Source organism: Elephas maximus, chromosome 6 (assembly GCF_024166365.1).
Source record: "Elephas maximus indicus isolate mEleMax1 chromosome 6, mEleMax1 primary haplotype, whole genome shotgun sequence".
Lineage (NCBI taxonomy): Eukaryota > Metazoa > Chordata > Mammalia > Proboscidea > Elephantidae > Elephas > Elephas maximus.
The window spans coordinates 69,707,087-69,726,730 of NC_064824.1; the positions used below are offsets into that span (position 1 = coordinate 69,707,087).

Sequence of the window (19,644 nt, forward strand, 5' to 3'; positions counted from 1 at the left end):
TTTTTGCGAATGCCTTCAGTGTAGCTTGGACTTCTTCCTTCAGTACCATTGGTTCCTGATCATATGCTACCTCCTGAAATGGTTGAATGTCTACCAATTCTTTTTGGTATAGTGACTATGTAGTCCTTGCATCTTCTTTGATGCTTCCTGTGTCTTTCGGTATTTTCCCCATAGGATCTTTCACTATTGCAACTCGAGGCTTGAATTTTTTTCTTCAGTTCTTTCGCCTTCAGAAATGCTGAGTGTTTTCTTCCCTTTTGGTTTTCTATCTCCAGGTCTTTGCTCATGTTATTATGATACTTTACTTTGCCTTCTCGAGCGGACCTTAGAAATCTTCTGTTCAGCCCTTTTGCTTCATCATATCTTCCTTTCACTTTAGCTACTCGGCATTCAAGAGCAAGTTTCAGAGTCTCTTCAGACATCTATTTTGGTCTTTTCTTTCTTTGCTGTCTTTTTAATGACCTCTTGCTTTCTTCATGTTTGATGTCATTCCACAGCTCATCTGGTCTTTGGTCATTAATGTTCAATGTATGAAATCTATTCTTGAGATGGTCTCTAAATTCAGGTGGGATATACTCAAGGTCGTCCTTTGGCTCCTGTGGACTTGTTCCAATTTTCTTCAGCTTCAACTTGAACTTGCGTATGAGCAGTTGATGGTCTTTTCCACAGTCCACCCCAGCTTTGTTCAGACTGATGATATTGAGCTTTTCCATCATCTCTTTCCACAGATGTAGTCAATTTGATTCCTGTGTATTCCATCTGGTGAGGTCCACGTGTGTAGTCACTGTTTATGTCAGTGAAAAAAGGTATTTGCAATGAAGAAGTTGTTGGTCTTGCAGATTTCTGTCATGCAATCTCCTGCATCATTGCTATCACCAAGGCTGTATTTTCCAACTACCAATCCTTCTTTTGTTTCCAACTTTTGCATTCCAATCACCAGTAGTTATCAGTTATTATAAACACAGTGGAAACCCTGGTGGCATAGTGGTTAAGTGCTATGGCTTCTAACCAAGAAAAGGTCGGCAGCTTGAATCTGCCAGGCACTACTTGGAAACTCTATTGGGCAGTTCTACTCTGTCCTACAGGGTCGCTGTGAGTCAGAATTGACTCGACGGCAGTGGGTATGAACACAGTAGACTCTTGAATTTTTATTTACTCAGTGTTATATAGCTACAGTTATTATTCTTTAGCGATTCTGAGATCATCCCAAATTTGGCCAGTGGGAACTCCATCATGTCAGTCATTTTAACGTATCCCAATAGTCTTTAAGAATTTCCTTGCTTTCTGGGACAATGTATGTCTCAGGCTTACCTTTTACTTTCCTTGTCCTAGATCTGACAAGGAGCCATGTTAGAAGAGAATGTCTTCTAGGCCCTTTCAACAAACAGAGTAGGAAATATATCAGAACAAAAATTTGCTAGTTCATTTACATATTTCCAATTCAGATTTAACCATTTTTAACTTTGATTTTATATTTGTATTTCTTATATTGCTTATATTGAAAATCTTGGTTCCTACAACTTTATCCTTCAGCTCACATAGGACAATCTTAAAATTGCAGTATTAGTGTTACTACTAAAAACAAAAGTATGGAGTAAGGTTAAGATTTTTCTTTAGTTCCTTTTGTCCTTAGTGTACAGCCCAGTAAGTGTACTATCAGAGTAATGTATTCAAAAGGTTATCTGAAATCATTTTTCTGTATAATTAGAAATTTTTCTACCAATTTGATATAATTAGATTTATTTGTTTCAGTTTTGCAGTTTACTTTTCCTTTTAATTTTGTCTTTGTAATTCAACAATCAAAACTATATAAAAAGGTATACTCTGAAAAATTTTACTTGCACTCTTAGTCCTTCCATCCTGTTGCTTCCTTCCTTTCTCCCACTAAGAATTGTTATTTCTAGTTTCTGGTTTGTCCTTCTGTTGTTTCTTTTTGCAAAAATAAGTAAATGTGTATACGTATACTTGAAATTTTGCCTTCTGATACCAAATGTATATTATATACTCTGTTCTGTACCTTATGTTTTTTTCTCAACACATATCTAAATTTTTACACATTTATTTAATAGAAAAAATATATAAGGTTAACTATGCCCTAAACCACCAAACCAAACCAGTGCTGTCGAGTCGATTCTGACTCATAGTGACCCTATAGGGCAGAGCAGAACTGCCCCATAGAGTTTCCAAGGAGCACTTGGCGGATTTGAACTGCTGACCCTCTGGTTAGCAGCCGTAGCACTTAACCACTATGCCACCAGGGTTTCCAACTATGCCCTACAATTTAAAAAATTTTTAAATTAAATCCTATTATAATCATCCTTTTATGGATAATGCAGCTATCATTCTGTATACTTTATATTAAAAGTCTCATTTGAAGTGTCATTGTTTGGCCTTTCACAGACTCAAAATATCCTAATTAATCTGAATTACTGTTTTAAATACCTCTCTTTTCACAAACTAGCCAGTAGGAGCTCTTTTTGTTGGCTCCTATTCCTTTAGCACTACCCTTGACATCTTTGTGAACATTCTTGCTTTCTAGCAAAACAGAAAGGTCCAGATCCAGCCTAAAATTTACTCACCACAAGACATGGAATCAGCTACTGCCTAAGAACTCCTAAGTCTTTTTAAATTGAGAGTAGTATTAAAGAAAAAATTGGGGCTTTTGACTGAGACCAGAAGAACTAAATGGTACCCAGCCACTACCAATGACCACCTTGACAGGGAACACAACAGAGCAGGAAAAAAGCAGGGTGCAGAATTCAGAACCACATAAAAAGACCAGACTTAATGTCCTGACTGAAACTAGATGAACCCCAGGAGACATGGCTCCCAGACTCTCTGTTAACCCAGAACTAAAACCATTCACAAAGTCAACTCTTCAGACAAAGATCAGGCTGAACTATAAAACATAAAATAATACTCATGAAGAGTGTGCTTCTTAGTTCAAGTAGATACATGGTACTAAATGGTCAGCTCCTGTCAGGAGGAGAGATGAGAAGGCAGAAAGGGTCAGGAGCTGTTTGAATGGACATGGGAAGCATAGAGTAGAAAGGGGGAATGTGTTGTCAAATTATAGGAATACCAACTAGGGTCACTTAACAATGTGTGTATAAATTTTTTTATGAGAAACTAATTTGAGCTGCAAGCTTTCACCTGAGGCACAATAAAAAATAAAAAAATTTGGGCTTTTGAGAGGGTTGAGGGGGACCCATCACAGTTGTTGTGGGCAGAGTTCTACTCCTACTTTGGGACCACTTTTAACAACTGCTGAAAAAAGCATTTCTTCTTAAATACATCTGTTTGCATTAATTTTTTTTCTATTTTGAATTCTTATTTTATGTACCCTGTTTTTTTTTTTTATAACATACCTACTTAAAACTTGACCCCAAATTCAAACTGTAATTATATTATTTTCTCTCATTCTTGATTCCTCATCTACCATCATTTGGTAGTCACCATATTAACACACGTTTGTATTTCTTTTGTAATTTGCATGTTCATATGCTTTGCCCATTTTTCTATTGGAGTATTCATATTTTTCTTATTACTTAAAAAAGACATCTCTATATATATTAACCTTTTTTAAAAAGGTTAAAAAAACACACTTTAAATATATTTGATGTGTTTGTACCTTTCTTATCTCGTCAAGACTGTCAGTTTGCGAACCTGTTTTTCATTATTTTTTTTTTCCCCTGGGTATCTGTAAGTAATAAATAAAAGCAGGGAAAAAATTGTCTTCACGAAGAGGCCTAATAGAACACACACTTCTATGTGTATAACATGTGATTCTTACTTGAATGATCTCCCTAAGCCCCTTTACTAACAGTGGTTGCCTCATAAACCCAAAGATTAAACTCCCAGAGTAGAGACGGATAAACAACGGAGTAATAGATTAGCCTCCTGCCCAGTCAGACCATTTGGTGTTTCCCAAGGACTTCTTGAAAGGAGTTCTGATTTTCTAAAGCTACAGTACCTTCCACCTGTGCATCTTTCTAAGAGAAGGTCTGTTACGTTCTATCAAAAATTGCCGTCAAAGAGGCATCAACAGAAATTTCTTTTATGATGTTAGTTTCCAAAAGACAGTAACTGACTGGATGTATCTGAGCTACCTTAAAGTTAACCTGTCCTGTGATAACACTATGAGAATAATACATTAGAAAAGCTTCCACTGTGATAGGCCCTATCCTAAGTAGATGCATTCATTATGACTAATGTCACTTGTACACTGGGAATCCTAAGCAAGACTGCACTTGTAAAGTTTGCAGAGTAGAACCTGTTCGTCTAGGATCTTGAAGATCTGTTCCTTACATTTGAAGGAATTATTCAACCTAAATTCTGTTTAAGGTTGTTATGGGAGTTGGAAATGGTATCTAACCGAGAGTCTTGCACTTAGCAGATGCTCGGTAAGTGGCAGTTGTTTTTATTAGGTTTGCTTTGTCATTTTTTGTTATAAGTACCTTCAGCCTACATTTTATCTCTCCTCACTTGCAGATCACATGTGCTTATCCTGAAAACAAATGTCTAGAAAGTTGACCATAGCCTAGCATTTGTTTCCTACTAGCTTTATCTCTTTTTTTCTTTAACAGTAAGCCTCTTTTCTATTTCTCTGAAATAGTAATTTTGCTTTAATGAAAAGTTACTGGCAATGCATGCAGAGTAGTTGGATTTCAGTGAATGAATGGTCCAAGGCCACTAAAACAGAAAAAGCTAATAAATTGCTTTTGCCCATCTCCACAGACATGCCACCACTGCTGTTTGAGGTATCCTCCCTGGAGAATGCTTTTCAGATTGGAGGCCATCCTTGGCATTATATCATCACACCTAATAAGAAGAAACAGAAAGGAGTTTTCCATATTTGTGCCCTAAACGACAATTCCTTGGTAAATCATGATTAATCAGATCTTTTTAGTAGTAAATTTGTATCTGAAATGATTTATTCTATCTCTTTCTAACATTTGTGCAAATTGTAAAAACCACAGGAACTGTTGTAATGGTTTCTAGTATTTAACACAAAGAAAAATAATATTTCTTTCACGTTGCATTATAATTAAGAGAATCGTCTCTTAAAGATATGCATAGTATGTACATGTTTTGTATTAAACAAAGGAATATCTGAAGCTAATGCCACATGGACACATTAATTTTAATGATTACAAACAAGATGTTTAATTGTATTGATTTTCTTTGATGTGAAGTAGAATAATACCACTTTCCGTATTAGAAATAGTATACTTAAAAATTTTAAACTCATTAATTAGATACATAAAATATGTTACATTCTGTATGTATTTTTTAATTATACCATAGAAAGCCCTTTTGACATAGTCCCAACCTTTCTCTCCAGTCTCATGGCTGGAAACTATCCTTCTCAGTTTAATTTTGGCGGCTACTTATGTTTATGTACATACATGCTCTATGGCTTAACACTTCTGTGCTTTTGATTTTTCTGTCTCTTTCTAGCTGGACTCCTTGGGTAGTGCAAATGGTTAATGCTCTTGACTACTAACCAAAAGGTTGGAGGTTTGAGTCCATCCAGAGATTCCTTGGAAGATAGGCCTGGTGATCTTCTGAAAATCAACCAATGAAAACCCTAGGGAGCGCAGTTCTACTCTGACATACATGGGGTCACCATGAGTTAAGATCAACTCCAGGGCAACTTTTTTTTTTTTTTTTTTAATTCCCCCTAGCTATTTTCTGCTCATTTCTTAAGGCTCAGTTCAAGCTTTTCTTCCTCCTGAAATTCTGCTGATCTGGGTTGGGTGCTTGATAATATCCTATGCGTGACTCTATCACCTCATTTTCTGGATTGCCTTATAATTTTCTATTTACGTTTCTGCTTCCCCTCTAGACTAAGAGCTTCTTAATGAAAAGGATTATGTTTAATGTATGTCAGGTATCATTGCCCAGTGGGATACCTAGAACACAGTGGCCTGTAAATACTAAACTTTAATATTTCAAAAATATTAATAAACTTTAATATTTCAAAAATTTTTATGAGTAATAGAAAAGGTGATATCATTTCATTTCTCACTGGAAACACTAAAAAAACTAAATGATTTAGATAGCATGAATAAGGTATCCATGCTGGTATTAGTTCCTAGTGCTGCTATGTATAATGTAAAACATTTATGTACACGTTATCACATATCATAGAGGTATCTTTTTCTTTATTTTAATGTTTAGATATACTATATTGAAATAAGTCTTTCTTCTTGCTTTAAATGCTAAGCAGTAGTAGGTCATTTCCTCAGACATCAAATATTTGACCAATCCGAGAAGATTATATGCACTGTCTGAGATTTTAAGTTTGGCCACATGTTTATTTTTGTGCTACCCACTCTTCTGATTTACAGGTTGTTAGACGTGGGGAAGAGAGGGAGGAGTAGAGGAACTCCATGCACATACTTAGGGCAGTTACATAATAGAAAGTGCATGGACTTTGGAGTCAGATCTCCTGTTTAGTAGATGGAAAACCTTGGCCAAATGATTTTTGCTCACCCATAAAACAGGAATTGTTTTGAATGTTGTGAGGATCAAAGTAAATAAAAAAAAAAAAAAATAGGGGCTATAAAATATCTAGAGCAGCACCTGACACAGAGTAGGTGCTTGAGATACAGTATTGTATTATTATCTGTGAGGTATATCTGTGAGTGTATGATACAGAGTAAAGCTATGAAACTTCTAAGTTTAAACGTTCTGGATTTCTCAAGTTTGAGCTTGCTAATTCAGCCCTTATAAATATCTCAGTTAAACTGCTAATATTTTCTCTTCCTTGTGTCTTTGACTTACTGATCTATCATTGGTAGAGTTTCCAAGGAGTGTCTGGTGGATTCAGACTGCTGACCTTTTGGTTAGCAGTCATAGCACTTAACCACTCTGCCACCAGGTTTTCATCATTGGTGATAGATTTGAAAAATTATTTGATTTTCTGTTAATCTTTATCTTCAATATTTTTTCCCAACTTCAGGCAAAAAATGGGATCCAAGAAATGGAGTGTTGTTCTCTAGAATCTGACTGGATCTATTTCCATCCTGATGCTTCTGGTAGAATAATACATGTTGGGCCAAATCAGGTCAAGTGAGTATTGCCTTTAAAGTCACTTTAAAGTTAAAAGTAGCTTCTGGTAGCATTTATTGGCCTCTATTTTTGCCAGCTAACTATTGAGCCAAGTATGGAAATAATTAGCTTATGTAGGGTGCTTCCTCTGAGACTTGCATCTAGAAAACCTGACTATATTCTTTCAGCCTCATCTGTGTGTAAATATTACATTTGAATAAGTTCTTTGATGGGTGATATATGAATGAAAGGCGATTACAGATTGGCCCTTTTTCATCAGGTCTTAATTAATTGTCCAGCACTATTTAGAGAAAAGATGATTTGTCTTTGTTCTGAAAGATAGCCCTTCCCCAGAAGTAGCAGGTTGTTTGAAGTAAACCTTATTTTACTTAGTTTGCTTTCAGGGCACCTCTGTCCTCAGCAGCATTCAACAGTTGACCTCTCTTTCCTTGAAACCCTCTTCATTTGGTTTCCCTGACACCACAGCTCCCCTGAATTTTTTCCTCCCTCACTGGTCTGTCTTACTATCCTTTCATGCTCTTCCTCTTCTAGCTGGCTTTAACTGTTGGATTAAACAATTAATCCAACTTAGGCCCTCTTCTCTTCTAACTCTACATTCCCTTTCTGCATAATTCTATTTACTCCCTTGGCTTCCAAGATCACATATACACTAAAACTCCAAAATTTATATCCCTAACCCTGACCTCTCATTTAAACTCAGGCCAAAAATCTGGGATCATTCTTGACACCATCTTACCTTCTTGTCTTTCATCAATATACATGTATTCATACGCTCACATATATTCTCTCTCACGCACATACACACCGTAAATCCTGTGAGTCCAGTTTATTTTGCTACAAAATAGTTCTTAAATCTGCCTGTTTGTGTCCTTGTCCACTGTCACCATCTTGGTCAGACTACTGTCATCACTAGCCTTGACTACAGTAACATCCTATGTACAGGGCTCCCAGAATCTACTCGTACCCTTTCAGTTTTCCTGTCAGCAGCCAGAGTGATGTTGAAAAACATAAACACAAAAACCTAATCAAGTGAATTCTGCTGCATTAATTAACCTTTTCATGGGTTCTGTTTTTTCTTAAAAGACCACCATATTTATATTTAGCATATGATCTGAAAAACCCTCTTCCCACTCAAATTACTGCAGTCATGCTGTCTTTTCAGAAAGCCGAGGGCCTGTTCCCTCTATTTGGGATCACTCTCCCCCACCTGTTCTCCTGCCTAATTTCTATTCATATTTTATGTCCCAACTTAAATGTCATTTTTTTTTTTTTTATGTAGACTTTCCCTGATTACCCTTGTTGGATTAGCTCCTCCATCCTATTTTTACTGCACCACTGTGCATTCTTTCTCTGTAGCACTTACCACAATTTTAATTAATTGGTTATTTGTGTGACTCTCTGTTTAAATATCTACTCTGCATCAGAAGTTCCATAATGACAGGGAAAAAGTCTGTCTTGCTGGTACCTATAACCCCAGCACTGAGTGAGCAGTGCCTGGCACAGGTAGGTGCTCAGGAAGTGTTTGTGGATAAGAAGAGCAGCCCCTGCCTTCTTTGTTCTTTAATGCTTCAGTACAGTTAGTCTCTCTCTCTCTATTAAAAGCATTTAAGGAAAGAAGATTATGACCTTTTACAAAAAATCTTAAACTGTGGTTTAGCTTTAGTAAACTTTACTTTTAATGTTTGTTAGCACCTGACTTTAATACTAGCTTGAGTTTAAGAAAGTAAGATCTAGAAAGAGTGGATTCAGTGTACCCTTTTGTCAGGTCTTAAAAGATAAGTTGTTTTTTTTTTTTTTAATTGACACTAATTAAGATAACTATTTGAGTTATTTAAAATATAATCTGAGTTATTTAAAGTATAATCTGAGTTCTTTGTCTCTGGCAAGTCTAAGGCCTCTGGTTCTACCTGGCCACAGTAGCTGCTTCATTCCTGCCATTCTCTTTGTCTGCATTTGAGACTTTGAGCTTCGAGGACATTGTGCTTTTGAAGCTTGTTAATGTACACAGATGTGTGGGTGGTGAACAAGTTATTTTCTCTTTCATAGTAAGCTTGATCATATGAGGCTATGTGCATTTAGAAAACCCAAATCTTTAAATATAATCCTAAAGGGGAAAAGTATTAAATCACTCACAGTTTAAATATTACTCTATCATTGAAAACTCATAGTTTAGGTTTAGTTGCTGATCCAGTCTGTCTTCTAGTAGCTTGAAATATTCATAGATACTGCATTTTATCTTCAGAAATAAAAATGCAGTTATCTACTATAATGTCATTGTTAAAGCTGAAACGTTAAAGACGTTGCAGAAAGGCAGAGGTAAAGTTCTCCAGAGTAACTTTCATTAAACTAGTTTGGACAGTGGCATAGGCCTGGGCAAGCTGCTTCATTACCTATTTTAGTAGCACTTGTTGTCACAGTGCCTACATTTTTCTGTTTTAAAAAATCTCTGAATTTGAAGGAGTTTATGGACATTATGGTGTTTGTGGACATTTAAGTGATCAGACAAGTTGATATTGCTGACCAATCAAGAGGAAAAGAGAACTAAGTGTTGTTCCTGTAATGTTCATTTGCTGACTTTAGCACTTGATGGTGTATTTAAGTCTTAGATTCTTAGAATTCTTTTTCCCTTTTCAGAGTTTTAAAGCTAAATGAAATAGAAAATAGTTTCCAACATCAGATCTCTGAAGATTTTGTCATTTTGGCCAACAGAGAGAAGAACAAAGTAAGTCAGGAATACTTTCAAACCCTTTGTATATTATTATCTTTTTACATAAAAATGTAATATACAGCTATGTTTGCCCTTGAGTGTGACTGAAAAGAATAGCACAACCCTATAAAAGTCTGTGCATTTTGTCTACATGGGTAGCCAGCTTCATATCCCATGTACATAAGAGATATGAGAAGCATTGTTTGGTTATATTGAGTTTATCTTTTGCTTATTTTTATTTCCTTTCTGGGTTTCTCCTTTTTTTGGCTGAATTATTGACATTTGGGTCTTAATTAATTACTTAAACTTAGGGTTAAAAAACCCTTTGCTGTTGAGTCGATTCCAACTCAGAGCAACCCTGTAGGACAGAGTAGAACTGTCCCATAGAGTTTCCAAGAAGTGGCTGGTGGATTTGAACTGCTAACCTTTTGGTTAGCAGCTGATCTCTCAACCACTTTACCACCAGGGCTCCAAACTTAGGGTTAGTTGGGGTATATATAAAACTTTAAAAATCCCAGGCCATGCTTTGACTCCAGGCTGTACTTTTCCTATAGTGTACAAATTAAAAGCATGAAGAACGTGGTAGGGAGGGAAATTTCTAAAAGCAAATCCACTTTTTACTTGATGTACTTGTGTTATTATTGATATACTAGGGGCAAAAGGCAGGAGGGTAAATGAAACAAATCTATAATCTTTTTTTTTTTTTTTTTGGCCTATTCTGGTATTTTAGCCATTAAAAAAAAAAACTTTACCGTAATAAAGCATTTTTGCTAGCTTGGAGGATCAGAAATCTGATTCAGAATTTTCGCAATTGAGGAAAGAATTGTGGATTTGGAGAAGGGTTGGATAGTTTTACCAAATTTGTTAATGCAATTTAGCCATAGACTTTATGTAATTAAAACTTGCCATATCTTTTTTATTTTTAGAATGAAAACTTATTCACTGTTACAGCTTCTGGACGGGTAGTGAAAAAACATTTTAACCTTCTGGATGATGACCCAGAGCAAGAGGTATTGCTTTAACCAGAGATAACAACGGAACCAGTGTGTACTTGACTGTGGTTTTCCGAATTATGCTTCCCAGCTCTGGGGTAGGGATTGGGGTGAATGGTTATGTCCAGGCTGAGTGGATAAGGTTCTGGGTGCTATTTTATCTAGTGCAGCCCATCCTTTCTTTTCATATTCAAATTATTCGTAACTTTTTATTTTTGCAGAAAAGTTCATAGGACTGAAATTATTTGAGAACACTATCAGCATATTGGTTTGTTTCGTTAATATGCACACATTATGAGATCTCTTAGTAGAAAATTCTTGAGTTAGTTCCTGATGACTTTGTGGCTTTTGCCTTATTTTTTACTTAGATGGATCCGTTTATTAATGTTCATGGGCCAAGAGAAGAGGGAGTGACTGGGTGTGGTAAATTAGTTTGGCCTGTGGCCTCAACTTGGCATTGTCAGTCACTGAGCTAATACTTTTTTATTCTTTAATTTAAAGAGGCACAGGAAGTACTTATGAAATCAACTGACAAGGATCATGCTTCAAATAAGTGACCACTGCACAAAAACTAAACCTATTTAGATTATATAACTAAATTGTTTATGTCAATATGGCCATTGCTATGTAGAAATATTAGAATAGCCTTCTAAGAATTGTTGATTTGTGTGGTATCTTTCTTTTTAAAAACTTTTCAAATAGGTCAGAGGTAGCCTGGTATGTGGCTGTTACCAAAAAAATGAAAACAACATTTATTCTTTTGGGCCATAGAAACCTATTGAGAACAAAGTAAAAAAAACCCCTATCCTTTATATAAAGTTAATATTCAAGAATGACATACTAAAATTACTAAAAGGTAGCAAGAGCAATTAAGGGTGGATGGGTGGTAGCAAAGAGAGAGATGTTCTATGTCAAGAGATTAGAAAACAAAAACTTTTAGCCTGTAAATGAAAAGTTAAAAAGGCTTGTGGCTGAAATCTGTTAAATCTACATTCAGGAAGAAGTCAGCCTTTAAAGCTGGCCAAGGTACGGTTAGTTCAAAAAAGTAAATAAAAAGGAACCACAGGTAATAAATCTGTATAACTTTTTATGGCATGAGGTAGTAAAGGCAGAAAATATAAATGGATTAAAAAGTGATTTGACCAAATGTGAGTGGCCAGTTAGTATGTGGTGGTTAGGAGAAACTTGCTGAGCCTGCCTTAAAGTTAATGCCAGGCAGTCAGCCAAGGTGTGCCTTCCTGTGGCCCATCCCTGTGGCTGGGCACTGATCTGCCGCCCCTGTGAGGCTGATGGGGCCCCAGACAGAATTCTGGGCTTAGACTTTTCTCTCTCAAGGCTTTACCACTAACCTCTTTTGTCCCACTCCTCTATGGGTTGAATTTCAGTTCCTAATATTCTCCCTCAAGTGTAAGCAGCCATTTTTGCTTTTTTAGGTCACCAAAAAGGTTTTAAAAAAAGAAAGGATAGCAAACAGAGTCATAAATAAGATAGAATAAGCTGTCAATCTTCTTTAAAATGACTGTGGTCTTCTGTGTGAGAACCTTCCAAGCTCAGTGGGCAGTCTTCAGATCTCAGAACTGTGCTTCATCTGTTTAGTCCTATGTGGGTATCAGTGAACACAGATGTCAGAGGCAATAGTTGAATAGCTGTTTTGACTTTGGTTTGCTGTCATTGTAGAGAATTTCATTTATACTTTGAGATCTTTGTAGATTTGGTTCTGTTTATCAAAACTTTCATAGGATACTTCCTAACTCTTGAAAATCTTGGGGCTGATGTTTTACTGGGCATATAAGTGGAGACATTATTTTTATCTTTTTTCTCACTCATTCATTCTTCCTTCTACCATATTTGTGTAAGTAGTTGAATAGTTAAACTACAAGTGTAGGTATAATCCTGACTGAATGATTGGATTTTTCCCCTTTCCCCTTCTGATTTATCCACATATCCCCTGAGACTTTCAAAATTGTAGACTATGAAGATGAGTTGGATTTGCTGTCTGTGGTAGCTGTTACTCAACTAGATGCTGAAGGAAAAGCTCACCTGGATTTCCACTGTAATGAATATGGAACTTTACTTAAAAGCATTCCACTAGTGGAGTCATGGGATGTGGTGAGTAGAGTCCAAAGTTGTATGAGTTTCCTTTATAGATGACATTTATTGTACCAGATGTTTACTGTGTTCATGTCAGCCTAGGTCCACCTGAAAGAGTTTATTATTCTGTGGCCAGGGCAAAGTGAATGCTTCTTAAGCCTCGCTCCCCTAGGGAATGCCTCCTTACCAATGACCTTAAAGAAAAATAAAACTTTATTTTTACCTGAATCATGGCTGTCTTTTTCCTCATCATAGTCTCTGATTTTCTCCCATTCTGTAAGTTTGGTAACTTTTTTTAAAAAAAGAGTACACTGTCACGAATCCCCAGTTATTTAATAGAGACCGTATCTAAGTGTATAAGGTTTCCAGGCGCTCTTGGACATATTCGTTTGCTCTTTTGAGTATTATAGAATATTAAAGTTATAAGGAACAGTAGACAGTATTTTACCTAATCCTTATTTTAACGCTGGAGAACCTGAGAGGTTTAGCAACCCACCCATGGTGACACAACGAGATAGTGGCAATGTTGGCAGTAGAGCCTGGGTTCAGACTCCTGAATCCAGGGCTCTTTTCATTCTCTACATTTTGTGCAGTGCTCTTCTAATAAATAATCTGCATACCCACAAGTAATGAAAAATAGCCTTTTTTGGCAGCTGTTTTACCTCTATGTGTAGATTTTCATTCCATTGCAGATCCCTAGCATAGGTGCTCTGACATTTTAGTGACCATAGTGAATATAGTTATGAGAAATTCCTTTTTTTTTTTTTATTACAGACATACAGCCATGAAGTCTACTTTGACAGAGACTTGGTACTACACATAGAACAGAAGCCAAACAGAGTCTTCAGCTGCTACGTTTACCAGATGGTATGTGACACTGGAGAAGAAGAAGAAAACATAGACAGACGTTGTTAAAAAGAGGGAGATAATTTAAAATTTTTAGATACAACTTATGAAACTTTTAGCCAAACTCCCCAGCAGCTGTGTCCAGTCTTCCTTTTAGTTACCTGTGTGTCAAGTCTTCTGGGATTTTCCAGAAATAGTCTTGTGTTGACTTCAGATGACTATGGCTTCTTTTTTAAACTCTTGCTCTGGAAAGTGGTAATGACTTCATTTATGTAAAGGTTTTTTTTTTTTTTAGAATGATGTCCCAAAAAGCTTAGCATTTTTGGGCTTTTAGCTAGGTAGTAATGCAACTATAAAGTGCTAGGGACAGATTAATTCTAATGGTTGGGGAGAGGGTCATTGATGGGAAGTATTTTAAGATGGTTCTTAAAGATGCCATGGGATGTTGATGGGTAGGACTGGGAAGGAGAGACAAAAATAAAGACATAAAAGAAATCCGGTATCCTCTGTACCAAGCTTTGCTTAAGGATGAAAATGAGATCTGTAATGTGAAAACATTTACTTTTGAGCCAAAAATGTGTCATGTTTTTTATTTTTTTTTTAATCTTATATATGTATGTGGTCTAGGTTTCTTAGTGCTGCTATAACAGAAATATCACAGTGGGTAGCTTTAATGAACAGAAATTTATTTTCTCACAGTTTAGTAAGCTAGACATCCAAATTCAGGGCACTGGCCCTACGGGTGGCACAATTGTTAAGAACAAAGGCTGCCTGCTAACCAAGAGGTTCGCTGTTCGAATCCACCAGCTGTTCCTTGGAAGCCCTGTGGGCAGTTCTCTTGTGTCCTATAGGGTCGCTGTGTGTCAGAATCGACTTGATAGCAACAGGTTTTTGTTTTTTTGGCCCTAGAGGAAGGTTTTCTCTCTCTCTGAGCTCTGGCAGAAAGTTCCTGACTCTTTTCAGCTTCTGTTCCTCAGTTCCTTAACAATCTTGGTTTGTGCTTCCTTCTCTGCACCTAATCTGCTCTTTTTAAGTCACAAAAGTGATTGGTTTAAAACACACCTGCCTTGACATAGTCTCATTAACATAACAAAGAAAATCATATTCCCAGATGGGATCACATTCTCCAGTATAGGGGTTTAGGGTTTACAATGCATATTTTGGGGGAACAAAATTCAATCCAAACCGGGAAAAAAAGCCATACCCGTTGCCATCGAGTCAATTCCAACTCATAGCGACCCTGTAGGACAGAGCAAAACTGTCCTAAACAGTTTCCAGGGAGCACCTGGTGGGTTCAAACTGCCGACCTTCTGGTTAGCAGCCATAGCTCTTAACCACTATGCCACTAGGGTTTCCACAATTCAATCCAGAACAAAACAGTATGTATGTTTTATATTTGTGTATAATACCAGGAATTGGCTCTAGTTCCCAAAATGTCTTTTCTTAGCTTGATGTTTCCCTTTAATATTTGTCCATCTATTATAGACTGATGGAAAAGATTCCAAGCAAACCTTAAGTGAATTTTTTTTCTGATAGTAGCCTATTTAGCTCTTAATGCATTTAAAGGTGTTATTCTCATTTCACCAATCTATTTCTTTGATTAGTCTTCCAATTTTGCTTAGACAGCATTTTCATTCTGTGTAGTAAGATAAAGGCACCCTGGCCTGAATACGTTGTGCTCCCTGTAAAAGAGTAGATAAAATCCCAGGAAGAGATCTTATTAGCTTGGGGATTACCTGGTTAGCTTGAGAAAGTTTTTGGCTATGTTACTTGTAAAACTTGAGTGTTGTATTTGTTGCAATAGATCAAAATATGATCCTTGAACTCAGATAATCATTCTTCAGAATGTTAAGTAGAGGCAACCTAAGTAAAGGGAGAAAATGTTTCTTTGTACTTCCTGTTTGACAAATCCAATTGCTTGCAATCTACGTGTTTCTCTGATATACCCTCACAAGAGTGATAAAAATAAAAAGGAAAGAGCAGTAAAAATTATTGCTAATTCAGTTTTAAGAAGGTTAAAATATGGAATTTTTGTTTGGATAATTTATACTAAAATCTTTGTTTTTTCTTCAGCTTTGGTTTGATCCGTGTTAAGAATGATATAACTCCTGCCCAGTTCTGCCCTTGAAATTGTGCAGATAAAGTTCAAACTTAGGATCAACAGGGCTAAGGAAAGAGGTGTTAGCTATTCCAAAAGTTTTAAGGAATTAGTAGCAGGGCCCATAAGTTTAAAATAAATAAAGGGAACACATGAAAAAATGTCTTTTGTACAATAGAAAAGAAAGATTACTAACATTCTAGAACAAAGGAAAATATGCACGGGCTAAAAATTAATCTTTCTGAATCTGATGCTATGTATAATAACCATCTGGGAAAGTAGAAGTGATTTCCTTGTGAGCAAGATTAAAACTCTCTTTATATATTTAAATTCTAATATTTTTATACCTACTAATTGAAAAATTCTCTCTCATTTTATGCATGTTTAGTAGTACTATTTAATATCTGAAGATTTCAGGGCATTTTAGAGACATGATTATGATTACAAAGCAGCTGAGTAGTTACAGTTTACTAGATAATGCCCTGGACTTTCAACTGGACACTAGCTATATCTAAACAATCTTGCCCAATGAATTTATGTCTTGAAAAAAAAGTCCAGTAAGAGGGAATAGAGTGAAAATACCAGAAGAAAGACAGAAAACAGTGTTGGTATGTTTTAAAGTAAGTGCAGCGCTGTGTGAAGCAGAAGGCTTACTCTCCATTTCTAAGAGTATTTCAGAAAAGGATGTTGTCAGACTTCACTCCTGTCCAATTTTTTTTTTTTAAGTGTTTATTGAGTTTCACCCTCTCTTTTAAGTCATTGTCTTCTTTTTGATGAAACGATAGAAAGGAACTCATCTAGTCAAAAAAGCATTTGAGAAATATCTGAAATTTCCTGGCTGCTTTTTTGGTGCAAAGAGGAAGTAGAATACTTCTAGTCTAGATATGCCCAGACCACTAAGAAGCTCCCAGTGTGTCACCACTGCCAAAGTCTCACTAGACCATTATCCAAATGCCATACGGGCCAGACCGGAAATATGCCTAGTGTAAAAGACAGGAGGAAGTTGTGGGCAGTGTAACAACAGGAAAAGCTATGCCCCAACTAAAAAGACAAGCTGCTGCTACACTGTTTCAGCCAATTGTAACATTATGTGGAAATGTGGACTATATCATTGTTAAACAGGGTGGTTGACAAAAAGATACCAGAAGACACAGAAGATAACAAAGAATTTGAGAAATTTCTAGATGTCACACAAGGCAGGAGGCAATACAACTGCTTCCCAAAAGGTATGGGCTTCCCAGCCCCCCACATGGCTTACAGCTGCTCATTCTGCCACCTGCAAGGTGTGAGCTGCTTAGTTTGTCATTCTCTTGGGGGTAAGGGGGAAAGTAGTGGTTAATATCCTCCTGTCTCACATTGACCCCCACCCCCGCTTCTACCTGATTGTTTTAGAGACTCTAGCCGTGTGCCCACCTACTTAACAGGTGCTGGTGACAAGTACATAAACCCCAGTGGTGTAGTGGTTAAGAGCTACAGCTGCTAACCAGAAGGTTGGCAGTTCAAAACCACCAGACGCTCCTTGGAAACTCTATGGGGCAGTTCTGCTCTGTCCTTAGGGTTTCTATGATTTGTAATTTACTTGACGGCAATGGGTTGTTTGTTTTGTTTTGTTTTCTGTTAAGGAGATGATATTGTTCTATATAAACGAATTAAGGTACTTCACATTCTTCCACCAGTTGAATGTTTTGTGTTACACACTTTTTTCTTTTTAAATGATAGCTTATATTTATTGAATACTTTCTACCTACCAGTCACTGTGATACATGCAGAATGGATTGTCTCATTGAATGTTCAAAATAGCCTCATAAAGTATGAACCTCCATTATCTTATCCATCCCCATTTTCTAAATGAGGCAAGTGTGAGGCTCACAGAAGTTAGTTTGCCCAAAGTCCCACAGCCAATAAGTGCAGAGATGGGAAACACATCCAGATTTCTTTGACATGAACTTATGCCAAATTTCTTCCAAAGCTTTCAGAAGGCAATGGATGTAATTGAATTCCATGTTGTAGCATACTGACAGTTACAATATTTGATACATGGGAAAATGCTTAATAAACACTTTTTTAACAATGCTTGAATGTCCAAATTTTAGACAAAGTTGCTTGAGATACAGCTGGCATACTCAAAACTTGATATAAAAGGTAGTCTTCATTCAGTGGTTAGAAGCAGTTTAAAAATGGTACAAAAAATTGTACTCTCATCCTGTTTGTGATCATAATAAACACCAGTATTAATTACTCTTAATGTAACTTGTCTTCCTTTTCAAGAATAATTTTTATGTTTTCTCTTACCATGTTTACACGTATCATCTGCCATTTAGAATCTCAGGGAAGGTTCAGGGGCCAATTTCTGGTCCCTGTGTTGCTATCTTATTTCAGGCAAAGAGTGTTGAATAGAAAGATAAGATTAACTGAGGATTTTTTCCCATCATTGTATTTTGAAAATTTTTAAACATACAGCCAAGTTGAAAGAATTTTGCAGTTAACTCAAATACCAGCTACATGGATTCTACATTTTCTCTACTTGTTTTATCACTTACCTATCCATCTTACTTTTCTGATGCATCTCAGAATAAATTGCAAATATCGGTAAACTTCCCCTGAATACATCAGCATGCATATCATTAACTAAAGTTTAATATTTGTTTAGTTTTAAAATTCTTATTTAATATTTACATACAATGAAATGTACAAATATTAAGTATAAACTTGCTGAATTTTTACAAATGCATACACCTGTGCAAACCAAAGCCTTTTTAAAATTTAGAACATTACAGTCATTGCAGAAAGTTCCCTCAGATCTCTTCCCAGCCAGTCGACACTCTATCCCTCAAGTGTAACTACTGTTCTGTTTCTTTTGTACCACAGGTTAAATTTGCCTATTTTGGAACTTCATATAAATGAAATCATACAAAGCATAATGCTTCTTTCACTCAGCATAATGTTTTTGAGGTTTATTCATGTTGCGTGTATCAGTAGTTCCTTTCTTCTTATTGCGGAATATTCTATTGTATGAATATGTCAGAGTTTGTTTTTCCGTTCTCCTGTTGATGGACACATGGGCTGTTAACACTTTTTTACTGTTACGAATAAAGCTGCTGTAACATTCTTGTTCAGATCTTTTTGTGAACATATGTCTTTATTTCTCTTGAATAAGCATCTAGGGATGGAATTGTTGGGTACCAGGGTAGGTGGATATTTAGTTTAACAAGAAACTGTCAGACCTTTTTTCCAAATGATTGTACCATTTTACATTCCTGCCCACGATGTATGAGAGTTTCAGTTGCTCCAGATCACACCAACATTTGTGGTTGTCAGTCTTTTTCATTTTTTGTATTTATGATGGGTGTGTAATCATTTCTAGTTGATACTCAGATTGTTTCTACCTATGTCAAGCAGCCTCTCATCAAGTTAACCTCTTTATATACCACCACCCCCTAGGAACTGATGAAAACAGTCTTTCTTTGTAGTAATTAAGGTAACCCAAACTCAGCTTGAGTTATTTTCTCAAACGTAGAATACACTGCTCATTCCTTTAATGGAGACAAATAGTAGAGAACAAACCTGGGTTTCAGAGGGTACATATTAGACTGTTCCATATGACTACAGGAGCTGGGCAGGATGGCACCAGAGAAGAAGCTACATAAACCATTTAGTAAAAGTAGAAAGCGACCTCTTTTTCTTTAAAGGTTATAAGCTTACGTTATCTCTAAATCAGGTGAATTTTTGCTCTAATATGAAAGTGTATTATATTTGCCCCAATAACTATAATGTTTTAGGTTATGTGTGTTGTGATACCAAATAACATGTTCAAGTTTTAGAGCTGCCCAAAA

At 36.3% G+C, this 19,644-nt stretch overlaps 1 protein-coding gene across 1 annotated transcript in view; it reads left to right on the forward strand.

The window, feature by feature from the left end:
• Window positions 1-18,927, forward strand: part of DCAF17 (DDB1 and CUL4 associated factor 17) — a 38,201-nt gene extending 19,274 nt beyond the window's left edge. Inside the window, exons 9-14 of the mRNA XM_049887411.1 lie at window positions 4,738-4,880; window positions 6,968-7,077; window positions 9,712-9,799; window positions 10,711-10,794; window positions 12,730-12,885; window positions 13,642-18,927. Coding sequence (XP_049743368.1) covers window positions 4,738-4,880; window positions 6,968-7,077; window positions 9,712-9,799; window positions 10,711-10,794; window positions 12,730-12,885; window positions 13,642-13,782 — 722 coding nt within the window. The 3' untranslated portion in view covers window positions 13,783-18,927. The remainder of the gene's footprint in view (window positions 1-4,737; window positions 4,881-6,967; window positions 7,078-9,711; window positions 9,800-10,710; window positions 10,795-12,729; window positions 12,886-13,641) is intronic.
• Window positions 18,928-19,644: the final 717 nt, after the last annotated feature.